The sequence below is a fragment of the Arachis ipaensis genome, chromosome B5, assembly GCF_059453495.1.
Source record: "Arachis ipaensis isolate K30076 ecotype BB chromosome B5, ASM5945349v1, whole genome shotgun sequence".
Lineage (NCBI taxonomy): Eukaryota > Viridiplantae > Streptophyta > Magnoliopsida > Fabales > Fabaceae > Arachis > Arachis ipaensis.
The window spans coordinates 147,322,915-147,342,736 of record NC_142440.1 but is presented as its reverse complement, the minus strand read 5'-3'; the positions used below and the strand labels follow the sequence as shown (position 1 = coordinate 147,342,736).

General features: G+C 38.3%; 1 protein-coding gene and 1 pseudogene across 1 annotated transcript; both read left to right on the top strand.

Moving 5' to 3' along the window:
• Positions 1–5,760: 5,760 nt before the first annotated feature.
• Positions 5,761–19,155, top strand: LOC110262593 (DNA mismatch repair protein MSH7-like). The gene is made up of 4 exons (XM_088487057.1): positions 5,761–5,984; positions 6,208–6,274; positions 18,791–18,886; positions 19,003–19,155. Exons 1-4 carry the CDS (start codon positions 5,761–5,763, stop codon positions 19,153–19,155), a joined length of 540 nt encoding a protein of 179 aa, XP_088343183.1.
• On the top strand, positions 9,188–9,832 carry LOC148566155 (uncharacterized; annotated as a pseudogene).
• Positions 19,156–19,822: the final 667 nt, after the last annotated feature.

Genomic DNA, 19,822 nt, shown 5'->3' with positions numbered 1-19,822 from the left:
TAAATGATATAAATATAAAGTAACTAAAATCAAATCATATAAAATTCTTATTATTTCATAACTACCAATTTTATAATTTAAATATAGAAAATAATTCAATAATTATAAAATTAGACAAAATTCTAATTTAAATAGCCAAACCTCATTATTTTCGAATTCTCAGAACTTTAAATCATAAATAGAAAAATAATCCGTAGGTATAGAGTTTGGATAAAAACCTTAATTTATTTCAAGTCCGATTAATTGCCTTTAATTATTTTTCAATAAAAATAATTTCTGAAATTAAAACTATAAATAAATATATATAATTTGGGATTAGTTTAAAATAGGACTTTTCAAAAGTCTTGGGTCTTTCATCCTAGCCACGTTATAAAAATTTTCGTCCTCAAAAATTGATACAAAATGAAAGAGATTCTCACCGGAATTCAACTTCATAGTTTTTTTCTATTCCAAAGCAAGGAATAGAATTCAATTCATCTATGATTTTAAATCAGATGCATTCCAAACAGGCTGAATGAGATTATTGTGAAAAAATGGATAGAAAAATTTTTATTTAACGTAACTGATAAAAGAATTTTTTAATAATAAACCTTTCTTTAGGAGCAATATTGAAACTTAAATTTAAACACCAATTATCCTTATATAAAGTTTTATGTTATATTTAAGTAAAAGTGAGAAGGATGTAAGAGAAGATGAATCAGAAAAGAAAAAAAAGTTTTTCAATTATGCAGTAACAGTAACCTGATATGATAGATAGTAAGAGAGGAAAGAGATAATTATAGAAGTTTCGTGATTGTGTGAATTAATTAGATAAGAGAGAACGTGAATGTATATGATGAGAAAGTAGATAAAGTAGTGGAAGTTTTTTAATATAGAATAACTGATATATAGTAGGATAGATTATTAGGAAGGGTAAAATTGAAAAATAATTTTGAACACCAAACTCATGTATTGGCATTATATATATATATATATATATATATATATATATATATATATATATATATATATATATATATATATAAGAATTTTGATTTATAAATTATAAATTATAAGTTCTAGAATGTTTTTAATGCCAATTTACATATTTTAGATTGATTGCTTTGAGTTAAATTTACGAAATAGGATTTTTAAATAAATTTATGGTCTTGTTGGACTTTTAAACAAGTCCGGCTCGAACCGAATAAAAAATAATAGACCTAGACTTAAGTCATATATTTACAACATGATTTCGGTTTGTCTAAGCTAAAATTCGACTCAACTCGAACCTTTTTATCATAGTTTTAAAAATCAGACCTGACTGATCAGACGAACGGGTCCTAAACTATTAGAAAGCGTCAACAATTTCGATTTGATTTATTAGATAAAATTGTCATTATAAAAGCTGTCCCAAAATCATTGAACCAGCCAAAAACCAATCGGTCGGATCGAACTAGGACCGGCCAATTTTTACTTTTCAACCTTTTTTTAGTTTTAAATTAGAAAAAAAAATTAAAAAAATAAAAGAATAATTACCTCTCCAAAAATTTTAAAAATAAACACTTTAATTTCTAAAAAAAAATTAATACACAGAAACATACTCAAGCTTTTCTTCCTGCAAACGAATCAGTCCTTAGCTTAATTTTTCATTTGTACTCGACAACGAAAAACGATGACTGATACATTTAGACACCACATGGCCCATTACGTGTCATAGACAAATAAGTCCCCATCCGTCGTAAATGAATTGATTCAGAAAAACCGGTTTGCAAGCTCAGCTATGGTGGACTTCTCCCTCCCAATTTCCCTAATTGAGTTGTAATAACCCAGCCAAGCATGATACGCGGCTTCTCCCTCCCAGTCAAAACCATGGATCATCTTGAAAAGCCGAACTTGAAATATCAAATGTATTAACCTTATAATCAGGTGTTTGCATGACATACTCCCTTAAAATATGGTGTACTATTTGAAAATGTGATTCGTGTGGAGCAATAAGAAAAGATTGCTTGACCTGTAATCACAAACCAAATCAAGCATTAATGCCTAATGCCGGAAATTTTCAATATTTAATTGAAATATATAAGAATAACACACAAAGCACTCTTATTAAAGGAAAATCTTCTTTCATTTTCCGATTTCGCCCCTGAGCTTGAAACCAAGAACTCTCTCCATCTTAGCGAGCACAGCCTGGTTGGGCTGGGCTTTGCCGTTCTCGTACTCCTGCACCACCTGCGGCCTCTCGTTGATCTGCTTCGCCAACTCTGCCTGCCTCATCTTCTTATCCAGACGGGCCTTCTGTATGGCCTGCCTCGCCTCCACCGCCACCCGCTCCAGCGCCGCGGGCTCTGTCCCTTCCTCCAGCTTCCTCGCGTTGATCCCAGGCCCGGGCTTCCTGTTAGACCCCGCGTCAAATTTTTTGATGGTCTGCACCTCAGGGCCTGGTTCACGGCCTTGGGATTACGAAGGTCCTGAGCCTTGGGCTGGACAACTAGATAATTATTTGGGATTATAATTATATGGGATATAATTTAATCGTGTTTATTTGAAAAAGGTATGAGTAATAACTTGATGACAACCAAGATACTCATTCGTGATTCTAAATAATTTTGTCAGAAATATAGATTTCTTGATTTACTTTTATATTTTAAATTTTTAAATATGCTCATTTTTGTGTGACATACTTGAAAGTAATATATTGACATTTGAGAATTGTTCTCGTGTATGAAAGAGTTATCATGGAGATGATAATTCTATTAAAATAATATCTTCCAATAAAATTATTTTTGAAATGATCAGAACTTTTAAAATATTTGTAATATTATTTTACATGGGTTGTTTGGACAGCCATAAGTTCTAATTTCAAAGACATCTCCCTACTATTTATTGCTGAACATCTTGAGAAGATGTGGTGCCCAAAGTAAGATAGTATGACTATCAAAGATTTTATTTAAATTAGTGGGAGTATTGGGCGATATATTTTGAATTAAACAACTTTAGAAGTTGGAATGCCATTAGGCAAATAGCTTTTGCGAGAATTATTCTTGCAAGCATTTTTGGAGATTTATTTTGTTACAAACAATTTATAATTGGCCTTAATATGATTAAGGTTTGTGGCCTTTTTAGAAAAATTCAATATGAGTATTGAGGATGCGAATCAAAATTGCTCTTAAGGGTTAGTTTGACCAATAATAAAAATATTGAGTATTTTTATTATAAGAGTTTAAAGTAAAATCTCTAATATCTAATTGATATTCTATTAAATAGAAAATGAGATTCTCTCCGTGTATAAATACTAGTACTCTATGTACTCCAAACAAGGAATTTGATTCAGTTGCTAATCTTTTGTTAAATATTTAGACTACATTTTAGAAATGTGGCTAAATTAACAAATTTCTCACTAAATCAATTTTTTACCCATATGAGATATGAAAAAGGCAGAAACTGAAACTCAAGAATATTAGTGTTTGGAGATGTCTTATGTGTTAAGAGATTGTACACCAATAGAATTGATATTAGGTCCAATAAATGAGATTTATTGGTTACCCTAAAGAAATAATGAGATTATTTTTATCACTCTTCTTATGACAAAATGTCTGTGATAAGAGGTTAAATTCCTTTTTAGAAAAGGGATTCCATCTTAAAGAAATAGTGGGAGTACAATTACTTTTATTAGAATTGTATACCACTCAATAGAGGATATACTTTCTCTTGAAAGTATAAAAAGTTTGATCGTCAAACTAACTTTTCGAAAAAGTAGCCTATTTGTATAATGATACAATTCTATAAAGATAAATCTAATGGTTACTTAGATTTTTTATAATCATGTTCAATAAGGATTGTCCTTAAAATAAAATTATACACTATTGTAGTGGGAGATTTCATGTTTTGAGAAAACGTGATATTTATTATGCACTAGGTGTATTTTACAAAAGGTCAAGCAAACATGCTCAAGAGCAAAGGTGTTTAAGGTCAAAAGGGTTTTGATAAACACAAATGTGCATTGAAAAATTATACACATGATTGATTGGCTCTAGTGCAAGTGGGAGATTATTGTGATAATAGTATGCCCAAGATCCAATCTATCATGATTGGCTCTCGTGCAAGTGGGAGATTGTTGGGAATAAGTAGTATGACCACAATCCAATCAATCACGTGTCAAATAATTTGTTATTGTTATTATATTAAAATGTTAATATAATAAGGTCCTTGATTAAATTTAGAGATTTATCATTGTGATAGTGATCATAATATTGAGAGATAAATCTTTTATAATTTAATCTAAATTGTTCTTGGTCATAGGATTATTAAAAAGGACATTAATAATCTGGAAAGACCAATATATATATAATTGTCTTCATTGGATAAAGATTAATAGATCTAATTTATTAAATTTTATATATAGATGGTACATATAAAGATATGACTATTGAACTGACTCACTCTGAGAATTCCTAATGGTTATAATTACCGTATATTTGTCAATAGGATATTCTCAAGATGAACATAGTAATAGAGTTTCCTTTGACCTGCGACTATCTTAGTAATTAACAATGTATTTATTATACTTTGATTCCGGACACCTAATACCCTAGGGTGCTAGTTGAATGGATATTGGGTATGATTTAAATACTTGTAGAATTAATGATTAGTCAATAAGGAATCTATAAACTCTCGGTAAAGAGTTTGTGCTCTATGATTATAATGACTGAGATGAATAAAACCTTGGCCAAGGGGATTGAATGAATGAAGAAATGAGTTTCTTAGGTCATTCACAGTTCATTATAATAATGGTAACAAGTTAGAGTTTGATAATTAAACCATACTCGAAAGATTAACCAAGAGCTGGAAAGATAGAAGGAATTATACTTTGTTCTTCTGAGGTTCTTAGTAAAAATAAATTACTTCAAACTATCGGGTCGTTGAGGAGTGTTGCTAGACGTCAACCTTGATTAGTAAATTTAGTATGACTAATTTACTACCCGCTTAGTATTGAACCTATAGGGTCACACACTAACGAGTGTTCTAATCTTTGCTGTAGAATTATTTAATTATTATTTTGATTTGATCAAATAAATAATTATATTAATTCAGATGGAATATTATTATATTTTTTGCTAGTATCAAGAATATAATAATAGTATGATAATTGAGAATATTAAATGAGATTTGAGAATAATTAGTTATTCTATTTCTGAATTTGAATTATAAATTTGGATGAGATCCAAATTGATTCTGTTTTAAATTGTTATGATATGATTCATAAAATTTGAAGGATTCAGTAACAAATCTCATACTATATATATGTATACCAAGAGTAGAGGAATGTGACACAGACGAGAATAACAAGAGTTTTATTCCGTTACCTCTACACACATAAACGTATGTGAGCCTGATTTTTGGAGAAGAATTTTATGGCGTGCAAAGATTTGCAAGAGGTTTCTCAATTTAGATCAGATGTCCATTGGTCAAGGAGTTGACAGTAAATGTTGGTCTCGGTGGGGATACGCATAGCGCCTTCGTACCATCGAAGGAGAAAGTAATTTTTACTAGCGTACACAGGTATTTAGATCTGATCTATATATATTGTATATTATTGGAATAAAGTTTAAGTACAAAATAGATCTTTAGGATTACCTTATTTTTCTTGTGCGGCATATTATGAACACATGGTAATCCTTCATTGACTTTTCTGAGGATTTACTGTGTATTCATTAACTTCAATTAATAGTAGTCTACCATAATTAATGGCAATCACCGGGGAAGTTTTATGAGCTCTATGAAATGGATGCTGAAATTGGCCATAAGGAGCTTGATTGGAAAATAACATTAAGCGGTGTGGGAAAATGTCGACAGATCAACTCTTTTGTCGTATATAGTCGTTTGGTTATTACTTTCCTACTTGTTTACCTCTTAAAGATTAAAGAGAGTTGTTATTACTTGCTACTTCAGGTTGGTATATCTGAAAGTGGGATTGATGATGCTGTTCAAAACTTTATTGCTCGGGGGTAAGTACTAAGGATAGAGTGAGATTTCGTTCGAAAGTTGATTTGACTAAATGTAATGTACATCTGAAGTGGAGATTTCGTGCAGCACATAGATGAGTATGGCTAACTCCAGATAGATTGGATGATATGAATTAATCTTACTAATCATGTTGCATATCAATTTCCTAGCTAATGAATTGAGGACTTAGTATGCTTGTTTTGAGTTTTTTCTTTCATTGTGAAGATACAAGGTTGGAAGGGTGGAGCAGTTGGAGACATCCGAAGAAGCAAAGGCTAGAGGAGCCAACTCCGTAAGTTTTTCCATGCTTACAGTTGTGTTGGCTTTGTTAAATTCTTGTAGATGACATTGTTCTTTGGTTGTTGTTTCGAGGGTTACCTGAAATTGGAGGTCGATCTCGGTCGAGATCTTCTGTACTGGTCGGTGCCGACGTGTCCGGCTGGTGAGTGGCGGCCGGAGCTGTTGTGTCCGACTTGTTGGCTGGCTCCACTGCTGATCCTTGGTCACCGGAGGGTGGGGGGTACCTGCAAGAGATTCCGATACTTAAGTTAGCATGGGTATTAAACAGGTTTTTAGTAGAATAAGAGTATGAGTTATACCTGGGTGCTCCAGTGTATTTATAGTAGTTGTAGAGTGACCTTTTCAGATAAGATAAGTTAGTTATCTTATCTTATCTTATCTTTTGACAAGGTCAGCTTATCTTCAATGGAACCGCCCTTATCTCTATAAGCTTGGGCTGCCTTTGGATCTGGGTCGTATTCCTTGAGTTTGGCCCCTTTTTTGGGCTTTTCTGTCGATTTGGCTGACCTCTTTTAGGAAGAGGTCGGATAGTCTGACCTGAAAAGGTCGGTCGCTTTATCGCCAATCATCTCGGGTCGGATAGCTCGATCCAGGGTATGAACAGTGCCCCTGCTTGAGCTCGATCTTCTTCTTTTTTTGAGGTCGAGTCCTTTAGACTTCGGTCCTTCTCTAGTGAAGCCGAGTTCAAGCATTTTGTCGATTTCTTCCTTTATAGAACCTTTTTGAATTTAGAACGTTTTTCCTTTAAAAGTGCGCACTTCTGTATTAGCGCTTTGTTCTAGGGAACGTGCGAGGGTTTAATACCTTTATTAATTGGTATTAATTGCCCCGTTTCCCTTGGCTTTATTTTGAATTTTGCTTCCTCAGAAAACGGTTTCTCTTCTTCGTTCTTCTTCGTAACTTCTTCCTTTACTCTCTCATTTTTTGTCTACGCTTTGTCTTTGCTTTGCGGCATCATTCGGCGATTTTCTGGGCGATTCCGTCTTTCCACCTTCACTTCCCTTCGAAGCTTCTTTCTTCATTTCAGGTTGGTTCTTCTTTCCTTCTACGTCATTTTTTCTGCCTGATGGTGAGAAAGTTTCGATTTTGCTTTGAGAAAGTTTGGATCTTTTTGCTTTTGCTGTGCTTGGTTACTGTCGTAATGCGTGCTCTGAAGTTTCTTCGCCCTTTTGTATGAATCTTTTCGTCTTTCCTATTGCTTGACGCTCCTAGGGCTTTTGCATGTTATCATTGTTTTCGTTTGTGCTTTTGGTGATAATTTGTTTGATTCTGGAGAAAAGGTTGTGTCTTTGATGATTTCTGCTTGGCGTGTTTGATGTTGTCAAAGCTTTTTGCTGATAGACTGTAAAAAAATAGTAGCTTTGATGACTTTTTGTACTTTTTTGTATTTTGTCTTTCTCCTATGAAAATGCTCGTTGTTTGAAATCTTCTTTTCTTATTTGGGGGATGCCGAGACGTAAGTTGTAGATTTTTCCTGAAACCTTGCTTTGTTACTGCCTCCAAAGGATGCCCCAGGACTTTGGTTTGAGTCTTGGGATTTTTCTTTTCTGTTTGTTTCTCTGTGTCACATTAGTCGAGTTGTTTTGCCCCTCGTCCGAGATGTTTTTTAGTAATCTGATCTTCTTTTCTTATTGTAGGATTAGTTGGCTTCATGTCTTCTCGCAATAACATTGTAGAGATGTCCTCTAAAGTTCCCGAGGGGATGTTCGATTGGCTGGACTCCCTTGTCTTGATGTGTGTCTCTGTGGTGGACACTGATTTTTGTGTAGAGCTAAGGAAACGTCATAGAATTTGTAGTGGCAGTGCCCGGGAGAGGGATTATGAGTTTATAGCGCCCAACTCTGATGAGAGGGTTTGTTTTCCTACTTCTGTCGAGGGGGAGCGTCCCTTTTTCTACGCCTATGAATACTTCTTCAGCCAGTTGGACATTACCTTTCCTTTTACTGCTTTCGAGACCGACTTGTTGTGGTCGTGTAACATTGCCCCATCCCAGCTTCATCCAAATTTCTGGGATTTTATCAAGATTTTCCAGTTGCTTTGCCAAGAGTTAGGCGTAACACCTTCTCAAACTCTTTTGCTCTATCTTTTTGTTTTTGCCAAGCCTGGAGGTTCTTCCAAAAAGAAAGCTTCCTGGGTTTCTTTCAGGTCGGCCCAGGGTCATAAAGTTTTCACCATGTATGATGAGTCTTTTAAAGATTTTAAGAATTACTTCTTCTGAGTTCGTGCTGTTGAGGGGGTCCGCCCTTTTTTCCTTGATGAAAATGATGAGCCTGCTTTTCCTCTAGAGTGGCAAAAGAATGTGAGAGTGTCTCGCTATACATGGGAGATGCTTGACGAGGTTGAGCGGGCTTTTGTAGTTGTTCTTGAAGATTTATGGGGGGAGCCGCCCCATCTTGATACAAAAAGATTTTTGAGTGACCCATCCCTGGTTCGAACTGTTTTGGGTACTGTCTGACTTGTTTCTATACTTGTTTCTTGGTTTTGCTTCTCCTAGATTGTAACTCATCACTTATTATATTTTTCAGAGATGTCGAAGAATAATGATTCCATGAAGGCCTACAAAAAGGCCAAGAAGGCTGCTACTGCTCAAAATATCTCGGCCAAGGCGACGGGAGAGGGATCTTCACAAGTTCAAGTGAAGCCGCCCGTACCGAGCTCTCCTGGGCCAAGGAAGGTGATTCCCACTCCTCGGGTTTGCCTGGCCGAGCCTCCACAGTCTTCCACTGCTACTTCTGGTGCTCCTCCCAATAAGAAACAAAAAACAATTGAGCTTTTCAATCTTGACGCCCCTGATTTTGACGCGGTCGAGTTTGTAGATCAGCAGATCGGTCCTTACGGTATCGTCCCCACTGACGATGTCTCTCTCCTTCGCCATTTAGACTTCATCACTCGGAGTAGTATTAAGATGGCGCATATGGGGGCTGCTATGTACCGTACTGTTCAAGATCTCCCTCTTCATGCTACCAAAGCCTTTATGGAGGAGGCCAAACAGGAGTTTGATCGGATGAAGGGCTTGAAGGAGGAACTTGAAATGAGGGTGGCCAAGCTAGAGAAGGATTTGGAGAACGAGAAGGCGAGTTCCCTTTCTCTGGCGGCTTCTGTGAGGCTTGCCGAAGATACAGCACTGAGGCACAAAGACAGCTATGTCACATCTTAACGGGAAGGAATGCGTCTGAAGGAGGAGTTGGAAAATGCCCGAGCTGATTACTCCGAGCTCCAAGGTCATCTTGTTGGCAGCGTAACTGCTGCCTATGAGAACCTGAAGGAGCAGGTTCGGATTATTGCTCCCGAGGCCGACCTTACTCTCTTCAGCCTGGATAATGTTGTGAGGGATGGTAGAATTGTCCCTGATGACCAGGATGATGATGATGTTGAACCTCCCCCTGTGTCTTCTGCCAAAGTGTCAACCTCTTCAGTTCCTCCAGTTGTGTCTGATCCAGATTGCCAGATTCTGAACCAGGATGATGGAACCGTGGATGCTGTGCCTATTCAGACTCGCCCTCCTTCACCTCAGACCGATGCTGCCGAGAAGTCTTCTAATCTTAGCTGAATTTTCTTGGATATTTGTGTGGATAGCCCGACTTGTGGGCTTTTAAACTCTTTATTTTGTAATTTTGAATATTTTGCTGACTGTTGATACTCCTTCTGGTTGCTTGTTTAGCAACTTTTGATTTTGAAAAAATAACAAGTAGCTTTCAAGCTTTTTGGGCCTGACCCCGAAGCTTGTTATATTTTTATATTCTGCCTGCTTGCACTCGTCTTGACACCTTTCTGGGTTTTGAGAATGTTAGAGCCTTGCTGCTCGGCCTCTTTGGATTGCTTTGTACTTATTGCTTGTAGCTTGGATCCTTTGAGGTTGTGGATATGTAGGTCCAACTTGTATTTCGGTTTTCTTGCTCTTGCTTGTATTTCTAGCAACCCATAACCAATTTCTTTATGTTGGTCCTCTTTCTAGTTACTTTTGCAGTCCTCTTTCTTGGACCTTAGCTAGGTCTCTTTCAAGGACTACTTTTATAACTTGTTTGCAGGAGTCGACTTCTTTATGTCATCTTCTTCTAAGTTATTTCTGTAATCCTCTTTCTTGGACCTTTGTCAGATCTCTTTCAGGGATTACTTTTATAACTTGTTTTTTGTAGGAGACCGACTTCGTTAGGTTGATCTCTTCTAAGTTATTTTTGTAATCCTCTTTCTTGGACCTTTGTCAGGTCTCTTTCAGGGATTACTTTTATAACTTGTTTTTTGTAGGAGACCGACTTCGTTAGGTCGATCTCTTCTAAATTATTTTTGTAATCCTCTTTCTTGGACCTTTGTCAGGTCTCTTTCAGGGATTACTTTTATAACTTATTTTTTGTAGGAGACCGACTTCGTTAGGTCGATCTCTTCTAAGTTATTTTTGTAATCCTCTTTCTTGGACCTTTGTCAGGTCTCTTTCAGGGATTACTTTTATAACTTGTTTTTTGTAGGAGACCGACTTCGTTAGGTCGATCTCTTCTAAGTTATAGCAATTCCTCTTTTATAGGGTTGGCCAGACCTCTTTCCATGGATTTGCTGATAACTTGGGTTGACTTGGTCCGACTTCTCAACGTCGGCCAGTCTTTAAGTTATTATTTAGCAATCCATAAGACCTCGTCAGGTTCTTTTTTTTCGGATCACTTTCAATAACTTCTTGCATTATTCTGTGTTCATCTTTGCCGATTTGTAGAAGGTGATTTCTATCTTTGTTTGGTCGACCTTTGGATGAATCGCGTTTTCAACTTTATTGGTCTCCTATCGTGATCGTGCAGTGAATCTGTTTTTCACTTTTTGCCGATCTGTTACTTTATAATCGGACGATGAATGCTTCAGATTAATGCGTCTTGAGAGTTTGTAGAATATCTAAAATATACTTTATTCAAAAGAAAGTGCAAATATATACATGCGGGAGTTTTTCATCCCTTTAAGTCGGATAATTTCTGGACCTCAACTTGGTGCCTCATTAAAAAACCTTTTTAGGAAAAAGAGTGCATCCTATGACGAGATCTTTTGCCTTTTCTAGCTATAGTACCTTCTTAGGTTGCAGGCGTGCCATCATCTAGGAAACCCTCGTCCATCGAGTTCGGACAATCTGTAGTAGCCCTTCCCAAGTTCTTCTATGACTCGGTAGGGTCCTTTCCAGTTTACTGCCAGCTTTCCTTCTCCAGGTCAAGTTGTTCCAATATTATTTTGGATTAGGATGAGATCATTCTCAGCGAAACTTCTTGGCACTACCTTTTGATTATATCTCGAAGCCATTCGGCGCTTTAGCGCTTCTTCCCTGATTCGAGCTCTTTCTTGGATTTCTGGAAGTAGGTCGAGCTCTTCTCTTTGAAGTTGAGAATTGGCTTCTTCATTGTAGTGGACTACTCTAGGCGACCCTTCCTCGACCTCTACTGGGATCATTGCCTCCACTCCGTACGCTAATCAAAATGGTGATTTGTTTGTGGTGGAGTGTGGCGTAGTTCGATATGCCCATAGGACTTATGGAAGTTCTTTGGCCCAGGCTCCCTTTGCATCTTGTAGTCTCCGTTTCAACCCAGCCAGTATGACTTTGTTGGCAGCTTCGGCCTGTCCATTGGCTTGAGGATGTTTGACAGAGGTGAACTGGTGTTTTATGTTCAAGTCGGCTACTAATTTCCTGAAGCCTGCATCTGTGAATTGAGTGCCATTGTCTGTGGTGATGGAGTATGGAACCCCGAACCTTGTGACAATGTTCCTGTATAGGAATTTTCGGCTTCTTTGAGCAGTGGCGTTGGCTAAGGGCTCTGCCTCAATCTACTTTGTGAAATAGTCCACCCCAACTATGAGGAATTTGACTTGTCCCGATCCCTGGGGAAAGGGTCCGAGAAGATCGAGTCCCTATTTTGCAAATGGCCAAGGTGAGGTCACGCTGATGAGCTCTTCTAGCGGGGCGATGTGAAAGTTGGCATGCTTCTGGCATGGTGGGCATGTCCTTACAAACTCTATAGCTTCTTTTTGTAGAGTTGGCCAGTAAAATCCCGCCGGAATATCTTTTTGGTGAGAGCTTGTGCTCCGAGATGATTACCACAAATGTCGCTGTGTACTTCCTCTAAAACTTCCCTTGTGTTAGAGGTCGGCACACATTTTAACAACGGTATTGAGATCCCTCTCTTGTATAGGGTGTTGTTTATGATAGTGTAGTACTGAGCCTCTCGTTTTAACCTTTTTGCCTCCTTTTCATTTGTGGGGAGTGTTTCTATTTTGAGGTAATTAATTATGGGGGTCATCCATCCCTGATCCTGACCTGCTATGGCTAGGACTTTTTCCTCTTCCGAGATTGACGGGTTCTGTAGCATTTTCTGGATGAGGCTTCTATTGTTGCCCCCTGGTTTGGTGCTGGCTAGTTTTGAGAGTGCATCAGCTCGGGCATTTTGTTCGCGGGGTATGTGACAGATCTTATATTCCCCAAGTTGTCCGAGCTGTTCTTTGGTTTTATCCAAATACTTTTTCATGGTGGGATCTTTGGCTTGGTAGCTCCCTGTTATTTGTGAGGTGATTACCTGTGAGTCGCTGAAGATGTTGAGTTTTTGAGCTCCGACCTCCTTAGCCAGCTTCAAACCAGCTAGTAACGCTTCATATTCCGCCTGGTTGTTTGAGGCCGGGAACCCAAATTTGAGGGAAAGCTCAACTTAGGTTCCTTGGTTGCTTTCTATTATCATACCTGCACCGCTTCCGGTCTTATTCGAGGACCCGTCCACATAGAGATTCCATTCTGTGGGAGTTTCCAGGGTATCTGTGAATTCTGCAATGAAGTCGGCCAAGTACTGCGATTTGATGGCTGTCCGAGCTTCATATTGGAGGTCAAACTCGGATAGCTCGATGATAAACCCCATTTTGACGGTTTATCTTGTATTGATTTTAAGAGATTTTATCACCTTTTACCCACATTTATTCAATTAAATAGCATGGTTTTGTGATTGTCTCCTTATTTGTGCTTAGATGTGAAAACATGCTTTTAGACCCTTAATTTGATGGTTTTAATCTCCCTTTGATTCCATTAGATGCCTTGATATGTTTGTTAGTGATTTCAGATTAAAAAGGCTAGGAATGGATCAAAGGAGTGAAGAGGAAAGCATGCAAAGTGGAGAAATCATGAAAAGTCAAAGAAGTTGAACTCGCCCATGGACGCGCGGCGCACCTGGCGCTTGCACGCACCTGCGAATCACCCCATGGACGCGTACGCGTGCTGTGCGCGTACGCGTCGGTGCTGGTTTATGATTTTTTTAATGAAAACGTGGCCAACGAATTCTGAAGGGTTGTGGGGCCCAATCTCAACCAACTTTGGCGCCTAAACTGCTATTTAAAGCCAAGGATTGAAGAGCAAAGGGGGATTGCAATCATACACACTCATTAGGATTAGTTTAGAGTTAGTTTCTAGAGAGAGAAGCTCTCTCTTCTCTCTAGAATTAGGATTAGGATTAGGTTTAGCTCTTAGATCTAGGTTTTAATCTTTGCTTTCTTCCACTTCTATCTCTCAATTCTTTGTTGCTACATTCATCTTCTTCTATTCTTTTGTTATAATTTCCTTTATGTTGTTCTTATGTTTTGTTGTAGATCTACTATTGTTCATTCCATTTTCTTTCAACTCAATAAGAGGTAATTCATGTAGATCTTGTTTCCTTTAATTGTTGTTGTTAATTCTTTACATTTGATTGTAGTTAGAATTAATTCTTGTTGTAGATTTACTATGTCTTTCTTTTGTGCCTTCCAAGTGTTTGATGAAATGCTTGGTTGGATTTTAGAGTAGAGTTTTATGTTCTTGGCTTGGAAATGTAACTTAGGAACTCTTGAGTTACTAATGTCCAAGTAATTGATGATTGGGATCCATTGACTCTAGTTCTCACTAATTGAATTAGTGGAGAGTTAGGACTTATGGACTAGGATTGATATAGCTCATTTGACTTTCCTTTACTACTAGTTAGAGGATGATTTAATGAGATTAATCCTTGCCAATTCTCATATTGTGGTTAGTGATTAGGATAGAGATCCTTGACCACCAACCCTTGCCAAGACCTTTTTAGCCATTAGTTTACTTTCTTACCATTTATCTTTCATGCTTCATATTAAAAACCCCAAATATAACTCACAACCGATAACAAGACACTTCATTACAATTCCTAGGGAGAACGACCCGAGGTCCAATACTTCGGTTTATAAATTTTAGGGGGTTTGTACTAGTGACAAACAACTTTTTGTATGAAAGGATTATTGCTTGGTTTAGAAACTATACTTTACAACGAGATTTCATTAGTGAATTTCTAAACCGTCAAAAAATCCTCTCATCACTTGACTGCCCATTGTAAAATTCTGCCTGCTAGATCTGTTTTCTGCAATATCCCTTTTATGGGCTGGTCGGTCCGAACCCTAATGGTGTGAGCGTGAAAGTACGGGTGAAGTCGTCGAGATGTCAGTATGAGAGCGTAGACAAACTTCTCTATTTTTTGGTAGTTTAGCTCGGATCCCTGTAGCGCTTTACTAATGAAGTATACAGGTTGCTGTCCTTTGTCGTCCTCTCGAACTAGTGTTGAGGCTACTGCCCGACTTTCTATCGCAAGGTACAATACGAGTGGTTCTTCCTCTCGTGGTTGAGTTAGGATAGGTGGTCGTCCCAGGAAACTTTTGAAATCCTGGAAGGCTTGCTCGCACTCCATTGTCCATTCGAAGTTCTTTCCTTTCCTTAGAGTAGCATAGAAAAGAAGGGATCTTATCGCTGTTCCCGATAGGAATCTAGACAAGGCTGCCAATCTCCTGTTGAGTTGTTGTACTTTTTTTATACAAGTTGGGCTCTTCATGTTGAGTATAGCCTGGCATTTATCTGGATTTGCTTCAATTTCTCTTTGTGTGAGCATGAAACCTAAGAATTTTCCCGCTTCTACTGCGAAGGTGCATTTTGCGGGGTTGAGTCGCATGTCATGCTTCCTTATAGTGTCGAACACCTGGACCAGGTCAGACAATAATGTCTCTTCACTTTGTGTCTTTATTAACATGTCGTCCACGTAGACCTCCATGATTTTTTCGATATGATCTGAAAAGACTTTATTCATTAGCCTTTGATAAGTAGTTCCCACATTCTTGAGACCGAAAGGCATCATAATGTAGCAGTAATTTGCCTTTGGTGTTAAAAACGATGTCTTTTCTTGATCTGGTGGATACATGGGTATTTGGTTGTATTCGGAGTATGCATCCATAAACGAGAGGTATCTATATCCGGATGAAGCATCTACCAGAGCGTCGATACTTGGGAGTGGGTAAGGATCTTTTGGGCAGGCTTTGTTGAGATCGGTGTAGTCGGTGCACATTCGCCATTTCCCATTTGATTTTTTCACCAAGACGACGTTAGCTAGCCATAGTGGGTACTTGACTTCTCTTATGAATCTTGCCTCCAGTAGTGCTTGTACCTGTTCTTCCACAGTTTGGGATCGTTCTGGCCCAAGTTTTCTTCGTCTCTGTTGTACCGGCCGAGATCCTAGATAAACCGCCAACTTGTGACACATTAGCTTGGGGTCTATGCCTGGCATGTCTGCAGCTTTCCATGCGAAGAGATCGACATTATCTCGTAGGAACTGTACTAATAATTCTTTTACATTTCCTTTCAGGATCGTGCCAATATTAGTTGTTTTGTCCGAGGTGTCTCCGATCTAAACTTTCTCTACTTCACCTTCGGGCTGTGGACGGAGTTTTTCTCGTCTCTGAACTCCACCAAGCTCAATTGTATGGAACTCTTCTCCTCTGCCTCTGAGGTTTAGACTTTCGTTATAACAACGGCATGCCATCTTTTGATCTGCTTTTATCGTAGCTATCCCTTTTGTAGTTGGAAATTTCATGCATAGATGTGGAGTCGTGACTATTGCGCCGAGTTGATTTAGTGTTGTCCGACCTATTAAGGAATTGTAGGCTAAACTCACGTCGACCACGATGTAGTCTATCTTGAGTGTTCTGGATTGGTTCCCTTTTTCGAAGGTTGTATGTAGTGACACGTATCCCAATGGTTGTACTGGGGTATCGCCTAGTCCGAACAGATTGTTCGGGTATGCTTTAAGCTCCTTTTCTTCTAAGCCGAGCTTGTCGAAGGCAGTTTTGAATAAGATGTCGGCGGAGCTCCCTTGGTCTATTAATGTGCGGTGGAGGTTGGCGTTTGCCAGTATGATGGTGATGACTACGGGATCGTCATGTCCTGAGATGATACTGGATGCGTCTTCTTTGGTGAATGTGATTGCAGGGATGTCGTGTGCTTCTTCCTTCCCTTCGACATGATATACTTCTTTGAGATGTCTTTTGCGGGATGATTTGGAGATTCCTCCTCCTGTAAATCCTCCGTGTATCATATGGACATGTCTTTCTGGCGTACGAGGTGATCGCTCAGCTCGTCCGACATCTTCATCCCTTCATCTCTTTCTTTGTTCATCATCTCTGGTAGCTAGATACCGATCTAGTTTTCCTTCTCTCACTAATTTTTCTATGATGTTTTTTAAGTCGAAGCATTCGTTAGTGGAATGTCCTCGGACCCGATGGTATTCACAGTATTCGTTCCGATTTCCTCCTCCTCTTTTGTCCTTGAGTGGTCGAGCTGGGGGTATCTTTTATGTGTTACAGACTTCTTTGTAAATATCCACAAGGGACACGTGAAGAGGTGTGTAATTGTGATACTTTTTAATTTTTTCCCCCGTTCGATCTTCCTTCTTCTTGGATTCTTTATCTCGGTAGGTGAAACTGGATTTCGAGGCTTCTCCAAGTCGAGAATTTTCTTCCATGTTGATGTACTTCTCTGCCCACTCTTGCACCTCATCCAGAGATGTGGGGTATTTCTTTGATATAGATTGGCTGAAAGGTCCCTCTCGTAGGTTGTTGATGAGGCCCATGACGGCAGCCTCTGTTGGCAAGTTTTGTATGTCTAGGCATGTTTTGTTGAATCTTTCCATGTAGTTGCGAAGACTTTTCTTATCTCCTTGCTTGATACCCAGTAGACTGGGGGCGTGCTTAGCCTTGTCTTTTTGGATGGAGAATCTGGCCAGGAACTTTTTGGCCAGGTCGTCAAAGTTTGAGATGGACTTCAGAGGTAGGTTGTCGAACCATCTAATTGCTATCTTTATGAGAGTCGTTGGAAAAGCTTTGCAGCGAACGGCATCTGAGGCGTCGGTGAGGTACATTCTGCTTCTGAAGTTGCTGAGGTGATGGTTGGGATCTGTAGTGCTATCATACAAAGTCATATCCGGAAGTTTGAAGTCTTTAGGGATTTTAGTCTTCATGATTTCTCTAATGAATGGGTCTTGATCTTTGCGTGAGTTGTCCTCATGGGTGGAACGAGTAGCCTTTGCCTTAAGATCAGCTTCGAGTTGGAGGAGTTTATCTTCTAATTCTCGACGTCGCCTTACCTCTCTTTGTAGATCCTTGCCAATTTCCTGTTGATGCTGGCTTTCTTTTTCGAGTTGCTTTAGGCGATCTTGAAGTGCTTCTATTACTCCCGGATGCGATGAGTTTTTGTCTCCGTTAGGTTCTGGAGTATCCTTCGGTGTGACATCCGTATTTTTGTGCGGTGTTCTGTCCTCTAGATCTGAGTTGTGGTCGTTGTCATGGTCGTTCGCCATGATGATGGGATGACTTCCAGATTCCCCGGCAACGGCGCCAATGTTCCGAGGGTTACTTGAAACTGGAGGTCGATCTCGGTCGAGATCTTCTGTACTGGTCGGTGCGACGTGTTCGGCTGGTGAGTGGCGGTCGGAGCTGTTGTGTCCGACTTGTTGGCTGGCTCCACTGCTGATCCTTAGTCACCGGAGGGTGGGGGGTACCTGCAAGAGACTCCGATGCTTAAGTTAGCATGAGTATTAAACAGGTTTTTAGTAGAATCAGAGTATGAGTTATACCTAGGTGCTCCAGTGTATTTATAGTAGTTGTAGAGTGACCTTTTCAGATAAGATAAGTTAGTTATCTTATCTTATCTTATCTTTTGACGAGGTCAGTTTATCTTTAATGGAACAGCCCTTATCTCTATAGGCTTGTGCTGCCTTTGGATCTGGGTCGTATTCCTTGAGTTGGGTCCTTTTTTGGGCTTTCCTGTCGATTTGGCCGAACTCTTTTAGGAATAGGTCGGATAGTCTGACCTGAAGAGGTCGGTCGCTTTATCGCCAATCATCCCGGATCGGATAGCTCGATCCAGGGTATGAACAGTTGTATATAGAAAGTTTTTTCATCATAGCTTTTTACTCTAGATGTGGATAAATTCATCTTCATTCAATCATTTTGAATTTCCTGTGTCTTAGTCTATCTTATGTGTTGGAAACTGTTTCAGAAAGATCCTACCTAATGTTGCAGCAGATAACATGATATTGAACTGAATTAAGATAAATCTTTATATATCAATTTATTTATTCATTATCCTTAATGCTTTTGAGTTCTAATAAATTATCTTATACAACGTGCAAATTTAGATTGCCTTTTTTGCATGGTATTACTCTGACTGTCATCATATTTTCAGGTTATTCAAAGAAAATTAGTTCAGGTCATCACTCCATCAACCACTGTGGAGGGTAATATTGGGCCTGATGCCAACCATCTGCTTGCAATAAAAGAGGTTTGCACTGTTGCTGAGTTATTAATTTTTGCAAGCTATTATAAGTATACCTAATGCATAGATAGTTTTGTTGGTACCTTGAATTGTTAAATGGTGATAAATTGAAAAATTTACAGGGTAGCACCATCTTGGATGATGGTTCAGTTGTGTATGGATTTGCTTTTGTTGATTGTGCTCGTCTTCGATTTTGGGTTGGCTCCATTGATGGTGATGCATCATATTCTGCTCTGGGAGCTTTATTGATGCAAGCATGTTTTGGGACATCTTAATTACGTATTTTTCATTTTTATAATTAGGGTATAGGTTTCATGAATTGTAACTCATTTGTAAAACTTTTAGCTAATTTAATTTTGGGCATTGGTGTTTAGGCGTCGCTAAGGAAGTATATATGAAAGTAGAGGTGAACAACAATCTATTCTCAAATACATGTCAAATCTAAAGCTCCATTATTTCATGTTAAAATATAATGTTTTTTCAGGGTTGTCCAAAGGAGCTCAGAAAAAAAATTCTCATTACATGGTGAGATGTGATCTTCTGTTGCTGGTGTGGGGATATATTCATGGGATTTTATATGGGTGTTTCTTCGGCTTGGGAGCTACACATCTATTACAGCAATACTTGAAATTGATTTCGCACGGTTTTGTATAGTAATAAACATCTTGTGGTTGGAAAATATTATGATATATTTGGTAATTTTGTTTTTCTTATTTCAAAATGAACCTGGTTTTAATATGTACACAATATGATTAACCTTCTGAATCTATAGACACTACCTGGACTATATCCATATGAGATGAATATAATCTTAAATCTTAATAACAATAATTGAACCAGTAGAAAAGTAATAAATTAAATTCTCATTCTATTTTATTACCACAGTCACGTTTTATGTTTTAATAAATATAAAAAATAAATGTACATGAAAACATATATATA